This window comes from Hippocampus zosterae, chromosome 4 (genome assembly GCF_025434085.1).
Source record: "Hippocampus zosterae strain Florida chromosome 4, ASM2543408v3, whole genome shotgun sequence".
Taxonomy (NCBI): Eukaryota; Metazoa; Chordata; class Actinopteri; order Syngnathiformes; family Syngnathidae; genus Hippocampus; species Hippocampus zosterae.
Genome location: NC_067454.1, coordinates 18,341,247 through 18,362,471, shown reverse-complemented (window position 1 = coordinate 18,362,471; position 21,225 = coordinate 18,341,247). Strand labels below are relative to the sequence as shown.

At 43.7% G+C, this 21,225-nt stretch overlaps 1 protein-coding gene across 5 annotated transcripts in view; it reads right to left on the bottom strand.

Moving 5' to 3' along the window:
• Positions 1-1,138, bottom strand: part of dmxl2 (Dmx-like 2) — a 38,776-nt gene extending 37,638 nt beyond the window's left edge. For all 5 annotated transcript variants that reach the window (XM_052063704.1, XM_052063700.1, XM_052063702.1 and 2 more), the window contains exon 1: positions 636-1,138. In XM_052063704.1, the coding sequence (XP_051919664.1) occupies positions 636-722 (87 nt within the window). In that variant the 5' untranslated portion in view covers positions 723-1,138. The remainder of the gene's footprint in view (positions 1-635) is intronic.
• Positions 1,139-21,225: the final 20,087 nt, after the last annotated feature.

Sequence of the window (21,225 nt, the reverse complement as noted above, 5' to 3'; positions counted from 1 at the left end):
CATGAGTTTGGCATTATTTCCGAGACTCACTGAATGTTGCAGCACGTGTGTATCCATATAAGGTCGTCTACGTCATGGCTGATGCTGGATGACAGGGAGCTAATGATCCGTGAGGAGGATTTAACGCCAAATGGTTGCGAGCTAAGCCACTTCTACAACCCAATACGCTCAACACACAGCCCCCTCCTCGTTATGAGCACGATAACATTTAGACCACCATAGAGTACAGTGTTTTCTAGTTACGATAATGGATGCGCAAAGGGATTCCCTTGCAGTAATTGTAACGTGACAACATGCTTCTAAAGGTCATTGAGTTGCTGGTATTAAAACCGCTGCATAAATAATGGCAGTAATTGACGAGTGTCGATATTTGTGTGAAAAGGTCAGTAATTGAAGATGTTTTTCAACGCAATGCAGACTATCAATGAGGAAGGCAGGGGAAGTCTCGAGTGTTTGGGATTCTTACAGTGCGGCATATTTGCTAGCTTCTTACCCGGTTAGCCGATAGCTTTAGCTTCAGCGGTCTGGTTCGCCCCCGTGCAGCAGCTTGTATGAGGCTAGCTAGCTAACCACCCACTAAGCCCGTCACGAGTTAACATAAACTAAAGTCAAATAATATCCAACTAGAAACTCACCGTGAACGGGACGTCATTCACGCTCCCCACCGAGTAGCAGCAATCCCCCGGGTTCACCGCTCCCGTCAGCACCTGATGCAGATGCATGTTGCTTTCTATTTTTCTTTCTTTCTTCTTTTTTTGAGCAGCAGCAGATGCCGTTCTTAATTATTCACGAGTCCACTATGTCGGTTTCTCCATCTACCAGCAACTGGAGATTCCATCAGTAAACGTTCGAGTTGTCCACGGCCTCGCAACGTCGTCTTGCTCCACAGACGTAGTGGTTGTAGGGTGGAGGGGGCGGGGAGGGGGTATTTTCCAGCTTTAAGAATGTAATTTCATATGACTGTGTCATCCATTTACGAGAGTTAAAGCGCCCATCCGTCGCCTCTCGCTGTCAACGCCATCCTCGCGATTAATCGTCGAAGCCGAGGCAACAGAGGCAGCTGAGGCTCTGCGGCGAGCCAGGCTGACATGCGCGTTCACGCCGTTGCCTAGGCACGACTGGGTGCTCATAGAACTACAGCACATAGATCATAGAGTATGACACCTAGTTCATTTACATTTATGCAGTGCATTTATGTGACGGATTCAATTGAATGAAAGAAGGGATTTACCATTATAAACGTGTTTTTTTAATGAGGGGCTGTTCCGACTTTCTCCCGTGTACTGTACATTCATTCTATTAATGTTGTTCTGCGGTGATGTTTATGATGATGATGACGATGATAATATAGGTTGCGATGGCGTGCCTGCTGTAGTGTATGAACATTTGTTATACGGTTATTTGTAAATAGGATGAACATTGAACAACAATGACAAATCAAACAGAGTAGAAGAGCATATGTCGGACAAGATTACGTGTTGGGATCACTACATTTGTAACTTTTAACGCAATGTAATAAATGTCGTTTGCAAAATAGCTGGTGCTGGTGGATTTCAACCGACCCAGAATAGTTTTATTTTTGCTCACTCACTCGAGGAAAATCAAGATGATTGATAGCTATTTCTACAGTGAAATTAAATCATGACAAATGAATGAGACAGCCCTGGCTGAAGTTCAGTGTCTATTGTCTGTTATCACTCTATTATCAGCTCTTACTCGTCTCACACTGATGAGATTTAATCAAGCAAGTCACATATAATTGTTTTCTTCCTGACTGTTTTCCTCTGATGTCCTAACACACATCCATTGTCACAATAATGTGTTCTCATTGAGTTGTCTTTGTCGGTAATGAAAGTATGAACACCGACTACTACTGTATGTAAAAAAACAGCCGTCAATGCAGTGGCCTAATTATTTATCCACCGTGACATCATCATCAGGAGGCTGCCTCCCAGCAAACATGACACACAGGACAGCAGGATGGGAAATGGTAACAAGATTTGTGACGTGAACATCGCCAGTAAGAATGCATGGCATATTTTGTCGTTTGCGTACCTGCACACCTATAATATCACAATACAGTGATTATGCAGCGTATTGGAAGAAAAACATTCATGATACATTTTGTTCTGAATGTTACTAGGGAAGGGATTTTATTCATGTAAGAGTCTTATCATAGAATACAATGCACTTCAATCCAATCAAGCTGACTTTAGAATTCTATTTACTTTTCCAAGGCCCCCGTTCCAAAAGAAGAAAAACAGTCCTTCAGCATAATGCTGCCACCACCATACTTCACTGCTGGAATTATGTTCTTTTGTCTATGAACGGTATTGTGAACTAACATATACTTTGGGATTATGGACATTAAGTACAACATTTGTTTCATCGGACTATACAAACATGAGTTTGGAAATATGTACAAATAAAACATATATTATACATTATAAACTGTTGGCCATGGAGTTAATAAAACTGGCTTCCGTTTTTTAGTTCCATGACCAGCATCGGGGGTGGGGGGTGAACTTTTAAAAAATGGGGTCCAACAACCTCAAGAACATACTTTTTTCACGCGTAAAAATGTCGCACATTAGGGAGTACCGTTCTGCTAAAAGTATCAGTTTCAGGCCTATAGACTGCACCTTAATGGTGGCATTCATGTGTGACCAGTAAATTTGCCAGTGAATAAATTTTTGAGTACTTTTTGTTCCTGATAAACTTCTGCTCCACTCTTCTTTCCATTTATAAGTAATACTGTGTAGTGAAAATGAGTTAAAATGTAAACGTTTACTTTGCAACAATTGTACATACCTATGGAGGCAACACTAGTTGCAAGTACTTCTTTGGTGCTGCCAATAAGTTTTTGGACCCACAAAATGTGCTGATTGTCAGTGAATCTTATAGCACAGCACGAACAATGGAAATCACCATAGCTTGGAATGGGAATCGAAGCTGCTACATTGTTTGTCGCCATCGTTTTGGAGGTCTGCAGTGCACACAACTCTGTACAATTTCAACTTGGTTGCCCTCTAATTATTTCTACTGAAGCACGGATTCTAAAAGACAAGCCCATATAAATATTCTTTTCTTTCTACATGTCACAACAGTACATTTCTTGGCAGGTGAAATAAAAACAGAACAATATTCCTTGTAATTAGGTGCACACCTTTCTTCACCGGTTAGTCTAAAACAGTGGTTCTTAACCCTGGTTCGATCGAACCTTAGGGTTTCATTGAATCAGTATCAGGGGTTCAACGGAGCCTCTGCCATGGAGGTTAAGACACACACAACATGTCAGTTAGTTATGACACGCCCGTTTGGCCGTCACTGACTGGTTCATGGGCGGCCAGGTAGTCCAGTGGTTAGCACGTGGGCTTCACAGTGCAGAGGTACCGGGTTCGATTCCAGCTCCGGCCTCCCTGTGTGGAGTTTGCATGTTCTCCCCGGGCCTGCGTGGGTTTTCTCCGGGTGCTCCGGTTTCCTCCCACATTCCAAAAACATGCGTGGCAGGCTAATTGAACACTCTAAAGTGTCCCTAGGTGTGAGTGTGAGTGCGAATGGTTGTTCGTCTCTGTGTGCCCTGCGATTGGCTGGCGACCGATTCAGGGTGTCCCCCGCCTACTGCCCGAAGACAGCTGGGATAGGCTCCAGCACCCCCCGCTACCCTAGTGAGGATCAAGCGGCTCGGAAGATGAATGAATGAATGAATGACTGGTTCATTGTTTGCACAACAAAAAAAAAACCCATATACTTTATACTTATACTAATTGTGTTTTTTCAGCTTTTAATGCATGTTTTTTAATCCATCCATCCATCCATCATCTACCGCTTTTCCGGGGCCGGGTCGCGGGGGCAACAGCTTTAGCAGGGAAGCCCAGACTTCCCTCTCCCTAGCTACTTCTTCCAGCTCTCCCCGGGGGATCCCGAGTCGTTCCCAGGCAAGCTGGGTGACTGGTCTCTCCAGCGTGTCCTGGGTCTTCCTCGGGGTCTCCTCCCGGTGGGACATGACCGGAACACCTCACCAGGGAGGCGCTCAGGAGGCATCCGAATCAGATGCCCAAGCCACCTCATCTGGCTCCTCTCGATGTGGAGGAGAAGCGGCTCGACTCTGAGCCCCTCCCGGATGACTGAGCTTCTCACCTTATCTCTAAGGGAGAGCCCGGACACCCTGCGGAGAAAACTCATTTCAGCCGCTTGTATCCGGGATCTCGTTCTTTCGGTCACGACCCATAGCTCGTGACCATAGATGAGGGTTGGGACGTAGATCGACCGGTAAATTGAGAGCTTCGCCCTTTGGCTCAGCTCCTTCTTCACCACGACAGACCGATACAACGTCCGCATCACAGCAGACGCTGCACCGATCCGCCTGTCGATCTCCCGCTCCCTCCTACCCCCACTCGTGAACAAGACCCCAAGATACTTGAACTCCTCCACTTGGGGCAAGATCTCCTCCCCGGCCCGGAGGGGGCACTCCACCCTTTTCCGACTGAGGACCATGGTTTCAGATTTGGAGGTGCTGATTTTCATCCCAACCGCTTCACACTCGGCTGTGAAACGCTCCAGTGAGAGTTGGAGAGCTCCGTTTGAAGGAGCCAACAGCACCACATCATCTGCAAAAAGCAGGGATGCAATACTGCGGTCCCCAAAACGGACCCCATCAACGCTTCGGCTGCGCCTAGAAATTCTGTCCATAAAGGTTATGAACAGAATCGGCGACAGAGGGCAGCCTTGGCGGAGTCCTACCCCCACTGGAAACGATTCCGACTTACTGCCGGCAATGCGAACCAAACTCTGACATCGGTGGTATAGTGACCGAACAGCCCGTATGTTTTTTTATGTCTTGAATTTAAAAAAATATATATATTTTTCACGAATGAAGGATTCGGTGAACGTGCGTATGAACTGGTTGGGTTCGGTACCTCTAACAAGGTTAAGAACCACTGGTCTAAAACATGCGGCTGCAAGTCTGATGACACAACTCAGTACAGGAACAGAGTTGGGAGGTAATTAATATGCCCACTTCCGCTCGGCAAGAAGTATTTGGGCAAAATGAAATATTGCAAGTATTTTTTTTTTCAATATGTTGAATTATGAACTATCAACTGAAGTCATTCATTTAAACATTTTTGAACTGTACTTTGACCTGGTTCATGGAGAAAATGAAAATTCCCAATACTGGCTGTAGAAGACAACAATCAATGTTTTTCAGTAATTAACACAGATTACAAATGTGAGTTACTGACCAGGATGTCAGTCTCCTTGTTCAGTTTTCAGGCTCATATATCCCAGTCTAGCATTCAAATCCATCATCATCACTGTACTTCAATGTAAAGACATTGAAGACAAAAAGTTCACGTTTATGATCAGCCTTCCACGTTTCATCAGCCAAGGTGTCATCATTGCTTTGAAAGTACAGTCGGAGGAAATGTGCAACATGCATTGTGTAATGTGTTGGACTTGCTCTAGATCAGGGGTGCCCAAACTTTCTGGATCGAAGATCTACTTTTTGATCAACTAACCTCACGGGATCTACCCTTACCGACGCGCGCACGCACACACGCACACTAATTTAAGATTTACCTGCTTTATTTTATTTTTTAAATATTTTTTTAAGTGAAAATGAGACTGATTAGTGTGCAGTGTATATTAACACAAAAAATATATTACTAACATGTACAAAGACACACAAATGGTTGTTTGTTTTTTTTCTTCTCGACACTCCTCGGATCTACTTGGGACCTGTCTTAGATCTACCGGTAGATCAGGATCTACCTAATGGGCACCCCTGCTCTAGATAATAGGAAGTAACATTTAATTTCCTTCTGTCATGTTGTGCCCGAAGCGATAGAATGATCGCTCCGTGCACAACAAAATAAGGAAGAGGATCCCCGAAATAGCAGACACAGAAAGATGTTTGTCAAAGAACAAAAGGAGTCTTTAATATGAACACAAAACAACCCGACAGGGAGAATAACAAAAAGCGCTGGTCAAAATAGGGACCAGGGATCAAATAAAAGGACAACAGAAAACGCTTGCGGAAAAAGATAGCAAGGAGGGTCAGATTAGACAATGAATATAAATTTCATTCGCAAGAGGAACAACGACGCGTAATAACAGCCACAAGGCTAAGAGGCAACGAATCAAATGCAAGTAGAAATAGGGCGAGAGAAATTTTGGCACGGCGTGGAATTCTCCGGCAGTGAGTAGACTGCCAGAGCGTCCAAATAAAGGCTGAGGAATTACTCCGCAATGGGTGAAAGGTATGACACCTTCATACCAAGACTATTCTGTTCACCATTTCAAAACGAAACAAGCATTGTTCTCACTTGTGACATCATTAGTTGACCTGTGAATAAGGAATGTAAAACGCATTTCGTTCATCTGTGTTACTGAGAGTGAAGCACAGATGGTTGACAGCGTGAATACAAATGAGCAAGTATATGTATTTCGATTCCATTAAGGTTGGTTGGAGGGTGGTTGATGTTTCGTCGACAAGCCTGTACCATCTAGAAGAGAACATAATGAAATGCATTATAGATTTTCTCATTTCATGGATGGTTGCTAGCTGGAGGCTGCACAAGTGTTGCCCTGAGGTGCAAGACATTCTACGGGTAATCATGACGACGGAATGGAACTTGGATGCGTAGTTGAATACATAAAAGCGTGTATGCTGAAAGTAATCCTTATTGTACCGATTTGAACGTGACCATACATCATATTTCATATTTTAAAAAACGTCAAGTGGAAAGTGGGGGAGTAAACCATGAATATTTACTATTATGTTGTGGGGGGTGCTGGGGCCTATCCCAGCTGTCCTTGGGCAGTAGGCGGGGGACACCCTAAACCGGTTGCCAGCCAATCGCAGGGCACATACAGACGAACAACCATCCACGCTCACACTCACACCTAGGGACAACTTAGAGTGTTCAATCAGCCTACCATGCATGTTTTTGGAATGTGGGAGGAAAACAGGGTACCCGCAGAAAACCCATGAATGCACATTTAACTCATTCAGTACCAGCCAATTCTGGATCAAGTCTGAAAATACGTTTAAAAACGTATTTGGGAGTGAATGAGTTTTATGCCAAGCGCATACTTTTTGCTCCTTTTTTTATTAATAAATAATTTTCTCACAAATTAACTGAAATTTGTTAAGTTCCCCTGGCACGCCGTTAGAACTCTCACGACACATTAATCTGCCCCAGCATACTCGTCGGGAATCACTGCATTACACAATGTAGGTCAAAATGGAAGTATAAAGTGCTAAATAAGAATGAAAACAAAACTACACTTGTGCATGTGACTGGACATCCACCCATATGTGAGAGATAATAAAGTGAAGCGTGAATAACAGAGGAAGATTGGAGAGCAGGCAGGCAAGTCAAGTGTTCAACCATTCACCTGATTCATGAACAGATGTGATGCACCCGCCTCTGGTCTTCTGCTTGATCCACAATCTGTGTCGCGGTCTTCATCTTTTTTCTCCTCTCGCTAAGCTCATTGCCTTGTAACTGAAACAGTTATTTCATCAACAGTGACATTTCAACTGTAACTGCCGCCTGAGTTGGTTCGACACCAGCTATTTTTGATTAATGTGGTGATGTTCGCTATTAATTCTCCTTTGTTCAGAAAGTGGGCTGTCGTAATAACCGGCTTATTTGGCCTGTAAAATGAAGACTGAACTTTAAATGTCAAAGAGTCAGGTGGTGACGCAGTAGTAACATTTTTTAAATGATTCAGTTGTGACCTGAATTGGGGAATGCCATTCTTCCTTATGATTAAAAAAGTAATATCATAGACCGCCAATTGAACATTCACGTGTTTAGACAATTCATAACCAACATTAATATGTTTAACATTTTCCATCACATTTGACTTGGGTATTTTTTTTATTTTTTTTATTTTGCACTTTCAATCTATTTTTTTTTACGCTCACCGCCCCCTGGTGCTCCTGAATTGGTCTTTCACACCCTGCAATGCTGCACAATCTCTAAAAGACCTCTGTGCCTGCAGATATACAGAAGATTGATGATGGCTATCAGAGTGTCGTCTCTCTTTTTGACACCATCCTGCTTTTTCTTCCTCTATATACCTTTCTCCTTTCGCCCTGAAGAAGGCTGTTTATTGTGGTTGGATGGGAGTCATGTGAAAAAAGACAGCCCATTGTCATTCAACTAGAACTATTTGATCTGTAATGTAATCACATATAGCCAACGGGAAATGTAAACTATAGATGAACAATAACACAGCTCCTGTAATCCAAATGCCTGTTCCCCTCACCTTGAAATATATTTTATTGTCTATTCATTGGACATCAGTGAAGAAATGACATTGCTACACTGTAAAGTAGCCACTGTGCAGCCTGTATAGTATACCGGTGTAAATTTATGGTCCCCTCAAAAGAACAAAAGTTCGTATTCCCCGAAATGATAATGTTCAAATTGTCTCCAAAAATCGACTTTGTCATTTTTATCTCCTACATCACAGGTATCAAACTCAAGGCCCCGCGGCCAGATCTGGCCCGCCATATCGTTTTATGTGGCCCGCGAAAGCAAATCAAACGTGAACCAAGGGACACGGTAACTAAAATGAGGCAGATGACAAAAATTAGTTTGACACCCGTGTCCTCCATGACACACCTGTTTCCCCTTTTTTCAGCCTTTCACGGTCTTCGGCTCACCGATAAATCTCTCACTGCTCTTCCCTGCATGTGAAAAGTTTGTTCACACTACCATGTGGGACTTTGTGTCCATAACTGTATGTCAAATTAAAATGGGATTTCTTATTCTTTGTCACACTTAAAATGCTATTGCACTTCGTAGGTTTTGCACACAATCTGATAGATTAGCTGTGTCTGTTTCACTTATGGCCTGTCACTGTGAGCTAAATTGTCCTACATGTGTGACATTTTATTCATCCAGAAGTGAGGTTAGAAATCACGGATGTCCCTAAGGGGGTTTCACTCACACTCTTTGTTCTGTTTCATCCCAGGTTTGGTATCCTCTACACTAAATGTACCTGACCATATTTTTGAGAAAACAGTTTTGCTTTTTGGCCACACACCCTGGTTTGATGGATTAATGCTAAATTTGTATGCAATTCAAACTTGAATCTATAATGTTTTTCCTTTCAATACAATGACTATGAAAATGTGTTCATCATGGTAAATGGAGTGCACTTCGACAGTGTAACGCTATTATCTCCACCACCTGGTGCCCAGAGCGCTTTACAAAGCCTCACATTATCAGTATTCAACATCTGTGATGACATCAACTTGCTTTTCAGGTTTTCCTTCAATATCGACTGCTTACTTTTCAACTCCCATTTAATTAGTTTCCTATACAGATACTTTCAAATAGTTAGGCAATTTCAATACAATACTCAATAGCCATCCTTCCAAACCTGGAATAAGGTGAAAACAGAAGTAAAGTCAGCCCCAAATGTGTATGTGGTTGAATCCAGGTTAAAAACGTTGCTTTTTTCCTCAATACTTTTGATAATGTTCTTCAAAACATTTTCAATTTGTTATTCTTTTCGTCATTTTAGAAACCTGCTGCTATTTCTTTAATTTGCTTTGAAAGGTTTTTAACATTTTCTGTTACTGATTTTAAATGTTGTCAATGTTCTTTCTGTTCTTCAAGTAAATTTTGGAAGCGGCTTTATTTTAGAAGCTGCTTTGCTTGTAAATGTCATTAACTGTTGTGTTTGTAAATGTGCGTTGTGTACAGCACATTCAGTTGACTTGAGTATGAAATGTGCTATAGTATATAAATAAAGGTGCCTTGCCTTGCTTCACCTCAAACATTAATTTTCATTAAGCCATCCATCCATCCATCCATGGATTGATCCATTTCCTAATCCATTTATCCTCACGAGGGTCGCGAGCATGCCGGAACCTATCCCAGCTGTCTTCGGGCAGGTCGCGGGAGTACACCCTGAACTGGTTGCCAGCCAATCACAGGGCAATCAGAGACGCAAACTCCATATAGGAAGGCCGTAGCTGGAATTGAACCCTGCACCTCTGCATTGTGAGGCGGACGTGCTAACCAGTCGTTCTCCGTGCCGCCTCATTTTCATTGTTAGTTTTATTCTATCCAGGGTTGTCAGGGTCATCTCAAATGTAATCATCCAGGTACTGTATTGAACAACATAAACAACATAATAATGAGCATGATTATTTTTAGCATTAAAAATGTGTATATAAAATATATTGCATTTTTTTTAATTGCTGTGGATGAAAACATACAAAAACGGTCAGATATATTCTACAGGTAACATTATTTAACCATTTTGTAACTGGCTATTATAATTTGTGAACGAAAATAGAGCAAATACTCTTTTATTTATTTTCCCCTCCGTGAGTCGTCACCTTACCGTGGTGGAGGGGTTTGTGTGTCCCAATGATCCTAGAAGCTAAGTTGTCTGGGGCTTTATGCCCCTGGCAGGGTCACCCATGGCAAACAGGTTCTAGGTGAGGGGCCAGACAAAGCACGGCTCAAAAGACCCCTTATGATGAGTAAAATTAATGGATCTCAGTTTCCCTTGCCCGGACGCGGGTCACCGGGGCCCCCCTCTGGAGCCAGGCCTGGAGGTGGGGCTCGTTGGCAGGCGCCTGGTGGCCGGGCTTACACCAATGGGGCCCGGCCGGGCACAGCCCGAAGAGGCAACGTGGGTCCCCCTTCCCATGGGCTCACCACCCATGAGAGGGGCCAAAGGGGTCGGGTGCAATGTGAGCTGGGCGGCAGGCAAAGGCGGGGACCCTGGCGGTCCGATCCTCGGCTGCAGAAGCTAGCTCTTGGGACATGGAATGTCACCTCTCTGGCAGGGAAGGAGCCCGAGCTGGTATGTGAGGCAGAGAATTTCCGACTAGATATAGTCGGACTTGCCTCCACACACAGCCTGGGTTCTGGTACCAGTTCTCTCGAGAGGGGTTGGACTCTCTTCCACTCTGGAGTTGCTCACGGTGAGAGGCGCAGAGCAGGTGTGGGCATACTCATTGCCCCCCGGCTCAGTGCCTGTACATTGGGGTTCACACCGGTCGACGAGAGGGTTGCCTCCCTCCGCCTTCTGGTGGGTGGACGGGTCCTGACTGTTGTTTGTGCATATGCACCAAACAGCAGCTCAGCATACCCACCCTTTTTGGAGTCCTTGGAGGGTGTGCTGGAGAGTACTCCTGCTGGGGACTCCCTTGTTCTACTGGGGGACTTCAATGCTCACGTGGGCAATGACAGTGATACCTGGAGGGGCGTGATTGGGAGGAACGGCCCCCCCCGATCAAAACCCGAGTGGTGTTTTGTTATTGGACTTCTGTGCTCGTCACGGATTGTCCATAACGAACACCTTGTTCAAACATAAGGGTGTCCATATGTGCACTTGGCACCAGGACACCCTAGGCCACAGTTCGATGATCGACTTTGTAGTTGTATCATCGGATTTGCGGCCGCATGTTCTGGACACTCGTGTGAAGAGAGGGGCGGAGCTGTCAACTGATCACCACCTGGTGGTGAGTAGGCTCCGATGGTGGGGGAAGATGCCGGTCCGTCCTGGCAGACCCAAACGTATAGTGAGGGTTTGTTGGGAGCGTCTGGCGGAATCCCCTGTCAGAAGGAGTTTCAACTCCCACCTCCGACAGAGCTTTTCCCATGTTCCGGGGGAGGCGGGGGACATTGAGCCCGAGTGGACCATGTTCCGTGCCTCTATTGTTGAGGCGGCCAATCTGAGTTGTGGCCGTAAGGTGGTTGGTGCCTGTCGTGGCGGGAATCCCCGTACTCGCTGGTGGACACCAGCAGTAAGGGATGCCGTCAAGCTGAAGAAGGAGTCCTATCGAGCCTTTATGGCCTGTGGGACCCCAGAGGCAGCTGACGGGTATCGACTGGCCAAGCGGACCGCGGCTTCGGTGGTCGCCGAGGCAAAAACCCGAGCGTGGGAAGAGTTCGGTGAGGCCATGGGAGCAGACTTCCGGACGGCTTCGAGGAAATTCTGGTCCACCATCCGACGTCTCAGGAGGGGGAAGCAGTGCACCACTAACACTGTGTACAGTGGGGATGGGACGCTGCTGACCTCGACTCGGGACGTTGTGAACCTGTGGGCAGGGTACTTCGAAGACCTCCTCAACTCCACCAACACGCTTTCCTTGGAGGAAGCAGAGCCTGGGGACTCTGAGGTGGGCTCTCCTATCTCTGTGGTTGAAGTCACCGATGTTGTTAAAAAGCTCCTCGGTGGCAAGGCCCCAGGGGTGGATGAGATCCGCCCGGAGTTCCTCAAGGCTCTGGATGTTGTGGGGCTGTCCTGGTTGACACGCCTCTGCAACATCGCGTGGTCAACAGGGAGAGTGCCTCTGGATTGGCAGACCGGGGTGGTAGTCCCTCTTTTTAAAAAGGGGGACCGGAGGGTGTGTTCCAACTACAGAGGGATCACACTCCTCAGCCTCCCTGGTAAGGTCTACTCAGGGGTGCTGGAGAGGAGGGTCCGTCAGGAAGTCGAGCCTCAGATTGAGGAGGAGCAGTGTGGTTTTCGTCCCGGCCGTGGAACTGTGGACCAGCTCTACACCCTTAGCAGGGTCCTTGAGGGTATGTGGGAATTCGCCCAACCAGTCTACATGTGTTTTGTGGACTTGGAGAAGGCGTTTGACCGTGTCCCTCGGGGAGTTCTGTGGGGGGTGCTTCGTGGGTATGGGGTACCGAACCCCCTGATACGGGCTGTTCGGTCACTATACCACCGATGTCAGAGTTTGGTTCGCATTGCCGGCAGTAAGTCGGAATCGTTTCCAGTGGGGGTAGGACTCCGCCAAGGCTGCCCTTTGTCGCCGATTCTGTTCATAACCTTTATGGACAGAATTTCTAGGCGCAGCCGAAGCGTTGAGGGGGTCCGTTTTGGGGGCCTCAGTATTACATCCCTGCTTTTTGCAGATGATGTGGTGCTGTTGGCTCCTTCAAACGGGGCTCTCCAACTCTCACTGGAGCGTTTCGCAGCCGAGTGTGAAGCGGTTGGGATGAAAATCAGCACCTCCAAATCTGAAACCATGGTCCTCAGTCGGAAAAGGGTGGAGTGCCCCCTCCGGGTCGGGGAGGAGATCTTACCCCAAGTGGAGGAGTTCAAGTATCTTGGGGTCTTGTTCACGAGTGGGGGTAGGAGGGAGCGGGAGATCGACAGGCGGATCGGTGCAGCGTCTGCTGTGATGCGGACGTTGTATCGGTCTGTCGTGGTGAAGAAGGAGCTGAGCCAAAAGGCGAAGCTCTCAATTTACCGGTCGATCTACGTCCCAACCCTCACCTATGGTCACGAGCTGTGGGTCGTGACCGAAAGAACGAGATCCCGGGTACAAGCGGTTGAAATGAGTTTTCTCCGCAGGGTGTCCGGGCTCTCCCTTAGAGATAAGGTGAGAAGCTCAGTCATCCAGGAGGGGCTCAGAGTCGAGCCGCTTCTCCTCCACATCGAGAGGAGCCAGATGAGGTGGCTTGGGCATCTGATTCGGTTGCCTCCTGAGCGCCTCCCTGGTGAGGTGTTCCGGTCATGTCCCACCGGGAGGAGACCCCGAGGAAGACCCAGGACACGCTGGAGAGACTATGTCACCCAGCTTGCCTGGGAACGACTCGGGATCCCCCGGGGAGAGCTGGAAGAAGTAGCTAGGGAGAGGAAAGTCTGGGCTTCCCTGCTAAAGCTGTTGCCCCCGCGACCCGGCCCCGGATAAGCGGTAGATGATGGATGGATGGATGGATGGACTCTTTTATTTTTTTTCCCCAAGTCCAACCCCCCTCTTTTTAAATTAATTAATTTCTTTTTTAATAATTGAGGCTGGCTTTTTTTCATTATTCCCCACGTACCATGTGCTGTAGAAAAGAAAAATAGTGCCATGTGCTATTTTGTATTATTTCATTGTACTCCACGTTTTCTATCCCTATTATCATTTTTCCTGGGGAAACAAAGTAAATGAAACCTGAGGATTTTATCTGCAAAAAACCCCAAAACACGACCCTAGTGAGGATCAAGCGGTTTGGAAAATGGATGGATGGATGGACATTAACATGTTCCTCTTCAGTAAGCAATATATGGACTCACGCACTTCTGCAATCATGCATGCACAGCGGCTATGGAAGGTCTACACACCCTTTTTCGAAGAGACCAAGACAAATTATTAATTTTGTACCCTTTAATGTGTACAGCTAGATCGAAAAAATATAAAATCTTTTTGAGACTGGAAGTCAAAATTAAAAATGACATAATGGGGGTTACATAATTTTTCACATCCTCTTATAACTCGTTTGTTACATCAATTGTGTAAAAAGTTTAGAAATTATTTCCATTACAAAGGAAGGGCATTTGAACAGGGCAGAAGATGTGTTGACTTCTTATAGACTCTGGAAGTTCATTTCAGAAAGTTTAAAGAGCATCCTAGTGCAGTGATTCTCAAGCTTGGCATGCCACGGCAAAATTAGCCCATTTTATATACCGGTGAATATGCCAGCAAAGTATAGTGACAAGCAAAACATTTGAAAAATGTGATTTTTCCATCATTTAGCAAAAAGCTGGTATACGTGTCACAATTAGATGGTGACATTGTTTCTAGATTTCTGGTTTTAGCTCAACTTGAGACCCTCTTCAATGCGGTTCTAAGATGAGTTGGCTGCAGCACTGGTACATTTTTGCAAAAACGGCTTTTCTTAATCAGCGCCCATGTTATATCTGCCCAAAGTTCACCATGATTCAAACTTCCACAAATTTCAGATCGAACACCACGGAGTGTTTCAAAGTTCATGTGAATTGAGGCCAGTAAGAGAAGTCCATTTTACTTAGGCCATTGGTTGTGAAATTACTTTGAGAGTGAACTCAAACTGGCCCTTTTGGTGTCTTCGTTTAGTTTTCAACAGCAAGTTGCTGAATTTTTTGAGACCAGTTGCTCCTGCTCTGACATGTGGCACTTTTCTTTGCATATTGCCTTTGTAAATCTTCCTCATGATGTTGTGTTGTGCTAAACTGCACCTGTTTGGTTGTGCTTGCATCATGTATGTTTGGTCAGTCTTTCCTGGTTACCCTTCTGGGTGAATGGTACTCTATCAACAGTAGTTTTCTGTTTGTAATTGTGCCGTGTTGTTTGATGGATACTTTTATGTAAACCTTTGTGTGTTACCGGTACTGTGTTCTTTTATGTATAGATTTATACTCTGGTATTGTTACTGTTATGATGATGGCTACATCACGCGTGTAAAAGAAACATTGGCCTCAATGGGATTTCATTTTCTGGTGTAACAAAAACGTTTTGATTGAACTACTCTGTGAATTCACTCTTGTGACATTTTTATTTGCAAGTGTAGTACGTGTGATTTTATTTTCCGTAAAATACTGTATGTGCTATGGCTCACTATAGGTTGGGAAACAGTTTGTGGACATAAAATTGTATCTCCCTAACATTAGGGGGCAGTAGAGAATAAGTAATAAATTATGGTACCATCAGAGAGCCATTTTAGAATCAAGTTTCTTTCAACAGACGTTTGAAAAAAAAACAACAACTACAGATTTCAACACCTTTGATTACTTTTATGTGCGTATATGAATGTTTTTTTTCGTCTTCTGCATGTGATTTAAAGCCATGATTGATGCTGTCTTTAATGGTTTCTACCACTGATGAATAAAAGAAGACTGAAATTCTGTACACCAAAGTGCTCTCTCTTCATCAACACAATGCAGAGTTAGTAATGGTGTTATCTGGACACTTGTATTTTGGTATGTTATTGGTATGTTAGCAAGAGCAGGCATTGACCTTAGAGGGCCATTTGTTTCTGTGATTAGATTGTGCCTCCTTCCATAATCACCTCATAAACCCCAAACACCCTTGCGAGTCACCTCTGCTCCCCCCACCCCCCAACCTCTCCTGGTCCCTGCATCTTTTTAAAATTCCAAATTGTTCCTTCAGGTTGTGTGCATCTTCCTTGCCTCTTATCATCATTATGGAATGTGGCTAGATGAGGCTTGAGAGAATGAGCAATGAGGGAGAGGACGCTGTGAAACGTGCGGTGGCTCAGGCCGACACAGTAGCCATTATGGGGCTAAAGCACTACCAGCGTGTTTGATGAGGGGGAACAATGGAGACTTGCCCTAGGACACCACATTAAACTCCCCCTCTTTGTCTTTCTGTCTGCTGCCGAACTCACACACACACACGCATGCACGCACACACACACATACACTTCTTGGGTCTTGGTTGTGTTCTAAGCTATCCTAAGGCCATGTCTGTCATCTCCTCTTAAAGTATAACTTCGAGGAGGGTGCCTTGACTTCTTTCAACAAGCAGTACTTCACTTTTGTCATCATTGTCAACAATACGTATGAGATATAAGAACATAAGCATCAACAAATCCAAATTAGGTAGAAAAAATACTCCAAATTAAGGTAATATAACCTTTCTAAGTACCACAAAGGGGCAATGTACAACCAAAATATACAGTGGTGCTTTGAGATAATTTAATTCATTCAGATTCAAATCTTTTTGATAATTACATCTCATTATGAAACAAGTAGTTTCTTATGTGCCTGCGTGGGTTTTCTCTGGGTCCTCCGATTTCCTCCCACCTTCCAAAAATACTACAACTTGTCCATAGGTGTGAGTGTGAGTGCAAATGGTTGCTCATCTATGTATGCCCTGGCAACTGGTTCAGGGTGTATACCCTGCCTACTGCCCCAAAACAGCTGGGTTAGGCTTCTTTCAATGGAGAGGATAGAGAATTTGTCTGTCAGCTTGAATTGCTTCACCGTTTATGTTCAAATTATCACTCGTTAAATCGTTGTCATTTATAACACTGCCATGTAAATGATATTGCATTTCTCTTATGGCATTTCCCATTATGTATAGCATCAAGACAGCAATTTTAAAAAATAATATAAAAATGAAATTTAAATTAACTTAACTGTTTTATGTGAGATTCAAGTTAATCATAAGGGTTGGGACAAGAGAAAAATGGCATTTTAAGGGGTACTCCAGACTTATTTGGTATTTAAAAAAATATTTTCAAGTATTCTTTTCTCTTATTTGTCATTATTGTTTTTTTTAGAATTGATCTCAGGAGAAGTAAATTTACTCAGAAACTGCATGTTTTAGTGCTGTATTTTGTATGTGGATTATTCAAAATGTGATGGGTGGGTTCTAGAATGTCCTCCAAATCTGGAAAGACCCCTACATTCTGTTCTTCGAATACAAAGCACCTGCAAAGACCTTGAAAACAATATCACTCATTTAAATGTGAAAAGTAGGATTACATGCATTATAACCTACAATAGGACGGGAGTGGACTTGTTCAAAGCCTTAAGTGCATACTGTACATTCTGTAGTTTTCAGGCTTCTGCTGGGAACCGTGGAGTACTTTTTCTCAGCACTTAAAGGATTGCTGAGAGAACATGTGGGTCCCTGTTGGCCGAGTGTTTCACCTGAGAAGTAGATGAAACGACTCTCACTGTCATACACTAAGGCTCGTACCGCGTGCATGCTATTTCCCATCCGCAAAGCAATCACAAACGTAAATGAGTCGCATTTCCTGAGATATTTGGGATATATCAGAGTATCACATTCTACATTATCTCATTATAACCAGTGCTTGGCAAAAGGTTTGCCCAGGTGGATTAATTCAATTTCAGAATCCTAAGTGTATTTTTTGGTTGTCTTGATAGTCAGAGCTACCCCATTCCGTCCCTTCCAACATCTGAAAAAAAAAAGCTCAACATATTTTGCAGATGTGTCAAGTGTTTGCCAGGGCTTTATACAAATAAATAAACAAATAATTCTCAGCCTTAAAACTAATATTAATTTGTATCAGACTTAAACCATCAGACTCCTTGGTGAGAAAATGAAACGCACTATTTGGAACTGGTTGGCACAGATATACTCTAAAATTTACCGGTAATCACTGAAGGAACCTGAAGGGAGCTACTGCTTGAGTTTGTATCCAGTATTATGGCATCATCATCATCATGCGATTGACAGTAGATCAGCAAAGGGACCCAGAGCGCCAGCCTGTGGACTGCACAGAAACAATTGTTTGACTGCTTAGAAAGTGGAATAGTTACCTTTGCCTCTCCAGTAGACATTTTAAAATAGCACCTGAATTGAAGCATGTTCAAACGTGTCACTTCTGACCACAAGAAAGAAAGAAAAAAAAATCCCAATTCAATACATTGGACAGTTCATATATCTCCGAAGATAAGGTTCTCAACATGATACTCCTACATCTGTCATCCTAACATTGCTTGACATGTTGAAAGGACTTCAGGTCCGTCTGAACATAGTACCGACACAAATAGGCAATCAGGTGGAAAGATGAACTCTGTATGTGCCGTTGATCATCGCAGGATGGGTTTATTGATTTGCTGTTGCAACTGTGTATTCGTGTCTGTGTGTTCTGTCACTGGGATGTTCGCAATAAGAGCGGCAGCATTGAGGACTTAACGGGTATCCTTTACTCAGTTACAAATATTTGTGCTAATAGATAATACTAAATATCACTGACAAACACATGCCCTGTCTGTTACATGGATGTATTTGAAAGCTAACAGTAAACCAGACTTATGTACTCAAAAACACCCATCCATCCATCCATTTTCCGATCCGCTTATCCTCACGAGGCTCGCGGGGGGTGCTGGAGCCTATAGCAGCCGTCTCCGGGCAGCAGGCACCGGACGCCCTGATCTGGTTGCCAGCCAATCGCAGGGCACTTACAAACGAACAACCATCCACGCTCACACTCACTCCTAGGGAGAATTTGGAGTGTTCAATCAGCCTGCCATGTGCAGGGAGAACACGCAAACTCCACACAGGGAGGCCTGAGCTGGAATTGAATCCGGTACCTCTGGGCTGTGAGGTCGGTGCGCTAACCACTGGACCACCTGGCCACCCTCAAAAACATCATAAAAGCAAAATTTGATACTTTTTTAATTTACTTAGCAAAAAGCGATATAATATGCAGGATGGTGAAGTGAATTAGCATGTCTGCTTCATAGTTTATAAGGTGTCTAAAACTTTTATTTTTACCTAAAAAAAATAAAGTGCCAACACCAAGAAGAACATTAAAATACAGTGATGTAGTAACCCAATTTATTCTTGAAAAGTATATTTAACATTATTGCACACCACTGAAACATGATTGCACACTTTGAACATTAACAATGAGTTTTAAAATTGGAGAAGAAAACGTGTACTTGAGTGAATGTGCGAGTACACTTTATTCTAGGACAGCAAAACAAAAAAAAATATGTTCCCTGGGGTCACATATATCCTCTCTGGCATCGCACTGTGCCACCCCAGGGGAATGTGCCCCCCTATTTGAGGAAGGATGCACTATGGAGAGAATGAGTACCACCAATGGTACTCGTAGCACACTTTGGAAACAACAGGTGTTACTCCGTACAATGTGTGACATATGATGGCCGCGATTGCCTTTCGCCCAAAAGTCAGCTGAGATAGGCAACTGCTCACTCGTGACCTTTATGAAAAAAAGCGGTGTAGAAAATGGATCGTTGGATTTTATTATTGTCTCAACCTTCGCTTCCATTTCAGTCAGCTGCGCTGAAAGCGGCTACGCTACAGATCATGACTGTGGTTCAGTCAGAGAGCATTCAAAGCTGGAGAGCCTGATAAAGCAGGCATGTTGTGAATCGTTCCGCATAAAGACCTGTGGAATTTAAAATTGTGTCCAAAGAATCTGTAATGAAAGAATTTTCATAGTAAACTGGGCATATTTAAACTTTGTGTTGAGGAATGCAGTACACAGTAGTTCAAATATAATAGATGTGTGCCTAAATAAATGTACTGTTTTTTTTTGTCGTACATACTGTTACCTTTTGATTCCTGACCAGTGCCCCAATACCAAGTTACTATTAGTCTCATGCCTAAGCTCATTTTAAAGTTGTATCATATAATACACTTTCAATTCAATTGTTTGATACTTTTAGGTTTTTTTTTTGGGTAGAACATTTTCTGAAAAATACATACGTTGGATCCATGAATTTTTCAACTAAATTGTTTGCACCTGTGTTGATGTTCGTGAGAAAACCTCCTTTGAATTGCAAATGCATGCCAGCTGCTCCAAATTGCCAACTTCCTTTTTCCAACCGATGAAGATGTTGGGAGTCCAATGAAATGAAATCTGCACTCGAAAAGCTTTGGCCAAGAGGCAATCGAATAATTGAAGGTCGAGGTCATCCATTTACCTGAAAGAAAATGTTGAGCTTTTTAAAACATGTGACTGAATGATGTGTAGAATCTAGCAGCATCAAGCAGGGAAAAAATTTTGGAAAAAAACCCAACAACATTCTTTTGAGTTTGATTTTTACATTGATTAAAACTCAAATTGGCATGCTTTGTGACTGGCTCCAAGTTAGCCAAGAAGCTCCAAAAGTGCCTTGATAAATATACTACTTGCCTTAATCATTTTTGTTTGAGCATTTCAAAATGTTTACAGAATGTCAAATATCTTTTTTCTCTGTCACTTCTCATTTTGCCGTCTCCTGACCCACATCATTGTCTACAGTGGTGCCAGTTTGCAACTGCCTTTCAGCGGCAGTATTTAACCCCGGAGAACCCACGGGTCAAATTTGACCCCTATAAATTCTGCTACTCAAATGCTACCCTAAAATCCCAAAGGGTCAAATTTGGCCCTAATCCTAAATTAGGATTAAAGCATTAAATGTTTGGGAAAAAAACCATGTATTTTGGTGTTCAGTGAACATATAGCAGGCATTTAATGTAAAATTCATCATTTTCCAAAGAAGAAAATGGTTCTTGGGTTCTCCGGGGTTAAAGATGCAAAATCAGCCACTGAAATTTGTCTCAAGTTCAATAAATCACATCAGTATTTTGCATCTAGAACTGCACAAAGTGACGTTACATAAACCTGTGAGCAACCAGTTAGCGGCTTCCACATGTCTTTCGGGAAGCACAAACCTTTCATGAACCTGACACACAGTGCAGACAAAGTATTGAAATGAATACTGGTACAGAAATTCTGAGATCATATTGAAAAGTCAAATTCATCAGGATGCAACAATGGTCTGTCTGGTGCCAGGCAATGAAATATATAATGTCTAATGTTAGTCTATCAATACTGGACTGTGCGAAATCAAGTATACTGTTGAGTCTTCTCGTGTAAGAAATAATTTGCGACTGCTACAAAGGGTGTGGCCTATTTTAATTGGGATCAGCTGGCATACATCTGCAAGGCTTTCGATAAAAGCAAATGGAAA